At 40.5% G+C, this 2,500-nt stretch overlaps 1 protein-coding gene across 2 annotated transcripts in view; it reads right to left on the reverse strand.

The window, feature by feature from the left end:
• Positions 1-2,500, reverse strand: part of mre11a (MRE11 homolog A, double strand break repair nuclease) — a 15,294-nt gene that overhangs the window by 11,330 nt on the left and 1,464 nt on the right. For both annotated transcript variants that reach the window (XM_083525751.1, XM_083525752.1), the window contains exons 6-8: positions 1,991-2,132; positions 901-1,015; positions 1-176 (exon numbers count right to left, since the gene is read on the reverse strand). The exon at positions 1-176 is cut by the window's left edge and continues 10 nt beyond it. In XM_083525751.1, coding sequence (XP_083381877.1) covers positions 1-176; positions 901-1,015; positions 1,991-2,132 — 433 coding nt within the window. The remainder of the gene's footprint in view (positions 177-900; positions 1,016-1,990; positions 2,133-2,500) is intronic.

Raw genomic sequence — 2,500 nt, forward strand, 5'->3', positions numbered from 1 at the left:
CTTCCCCTGGAGACAGTGAGGTGATGACGGAGCTCCCTGGCTGTGTGATGTAGAAAAGCTGCTGCTCGTTTCGGACCGGAGCGATCTTACACTCGTGCTCGTGACCCCAAATGACCAGGTCCAGGAAATCATCCAGAAACTGCTCAGGGATGTAGTTAGTGGCACCGTGTTTACTCCTGCACACACACACACACACACGTACTCATCAGGTTTCTGCACAGATATACAAGGTAAAAAGAAGATGAAACATTTTCCCAAATAACAAAAATCCCTTCATGTGCTGAGTTTAAAAGATCACAGACATTGACAGTAGTGTGTGTGTGTGTGTGTGTGTGTGTGTGTGTGTGTGTGTGTGTGTGTGTGTTTAATCATTAGGCTGTAAAGTAGATAGAATAGTTTTCCTGTAGGCACTAAAAGCACAGTGAAGTGTAGATGAAGCAAAAATGACTGATTTATGAGCTGATGAATGTGAGAATATAATGATGGAATATCAAACCCAATCCTCCAAATGATACAGGAGAAACATTGTTCATGATCTGGAGCAGGTTTTAATTCAGGATTGGCACTGAAACACTATCAGAGATTTCTCATTAATAAGCGATATAGAGATGGAGATCAAAGTGAGTGACGAGGTCATCAGAAGAAAAAAAAAAAGCAGAAACACAAACGCAAATACGTGTGAAGATGCTGATCGAGCGATGGGATTCAGGACCTTGGACAGCGACCCAGGAGTGGCAGCTTGTTGTGGTTGGGATTTGAACTCATGACCTTAGGATCCAAAGTCTAACCTTTAACCACTATACATTATATCACTCCACTAACATAACAGACCCTGGTTCCCAAACCCCACCCAGACTTCAGACAGGTCTGATAGACAGATGATAGACCTTGGAGTCGTACCTGTTTTGATGGATGACGAACAGGTTGAACCAGGCGTTCTCGTCCTCACGGGGACGGAGCATAGAAACCTGGTTATTAACGAACATTCGGTACAGCCTTTCATCTGGGATCGAACCTGCGCACAAAAACATGCGGAACATCTCATTAACATTCAGAATTCTGTTAGTGCTTAATGAATCCAACACCTAACTTTAAACACACTCTCAAACAAGTGTGTTTTTTATTCTCAAAGCAGGAGATAGACATAAAGAAAGGTTAAACTGTGTGTGTGTGTGTGTGTGTGTGTGTGTGTGTGTGTGTGTGTGTGTGTGTGTGTGTGTGTGTGTGTGTGTGTGTGGGCAACCAGCATTCACAATCAACTGTCCAGTATCTTAACATTGCAACATGATGCTTTGTTTGTGTTTATGCTTCTGGATCTCACACACACACACACACACACACACACACACACACACACACACACACACAGTATGACTAAAAAGTTAAAAATAGTGATATCTTGGTTAAACTCACTTTAAAGGAGTGTTGCACATTTTTTATCTTTTCCAAATGTACCTTAAATTAATATATTTTGTAAGTTTTTTATTTTCTATTCAACAAGGACAAATATTGATTTATGCAAATGTATGTTTATTATTAGTGAATCCAAACTCAACATAGAGCATAAAGAAAAAATATTATTGTAAATGTTCTAAAGTAATTATTGTGTTTAAAATTACGTAAATCATCAAGACACCAAACGGAACCTTCGCTGTTTCCACACGGACGGTTTTAATTGGCGGATGTGTTGCAACATGGTAGATTTTGGTACTAATTTGAGACTTGACAAAGAAGAGAGAGAAAGAAAGTAAGTAAGTAAGAAAGAAAGAAAGAAAGAAAGAAAGAATGATTTGAATACACAGTTATAATGGAGGAGAAGGAGGAAGAGGGTGAAGGTGAGAGATGAAGGTGAGAGATTAAGGTTAAAGATGAAGGTGAGAGATTAAGGTGAGAGATGAAGGTGAGAGATTAAGGTGAGAGATGAAGGTGAGAGATTAAGGTGAGAGATGAAGGTGAGAGATTAAGGTGAGAGATGAAGGCGAGAGCTCACCGAGGCCATATAGAGCGATCTTAGTGTTTCCCTTCTGCAACAGGATGGGGCTGATCTCCACCTTCTCCACCGAACGGCTGCGTCCAAAATGATTTACCAGACCAGCACAACTCAACACGTCCAGAGCACACAGACCATCAGCCTGAGACACACACACACACACACACACACACACACACACACACGGACAGATTTATAAACACACACAGTTATTTTACATCCTCACACTCTTCAAAAATATACACAATTATTAGGGTTTTATACACTTCTGTCCACACACACACACACACACACACACACACAAAGGTTAAAGATTATACATCCTCCCACACAAGAGTAATAACACACTTTAGGGTTGATCACTCATCAGATATTCTCTTATTTACAGAATGATTCAGATTCCAGAAGTAATAATAAAGTGTTTGATTCTGAGTCTCGGTATAAACTCTGGATGACCTGCTGATAAGACGTGCAAGTATGTGTATGTGTGTGTGTGTGTGTGTGTGTGTG

Source organism: Silurus aristotelis, assembly GCF_946808225.1.
Source record: "Silurus aristotelis genome assembly, chromosome: 22".
In the NCBI taxonomy this organism is placed as follows: domain Eukaryota; kingdom Metazoa; phylum Chordata; class Actinopteri; order Siluriformes; family Siluridae; genus Silurus; species Silurus aristotelis.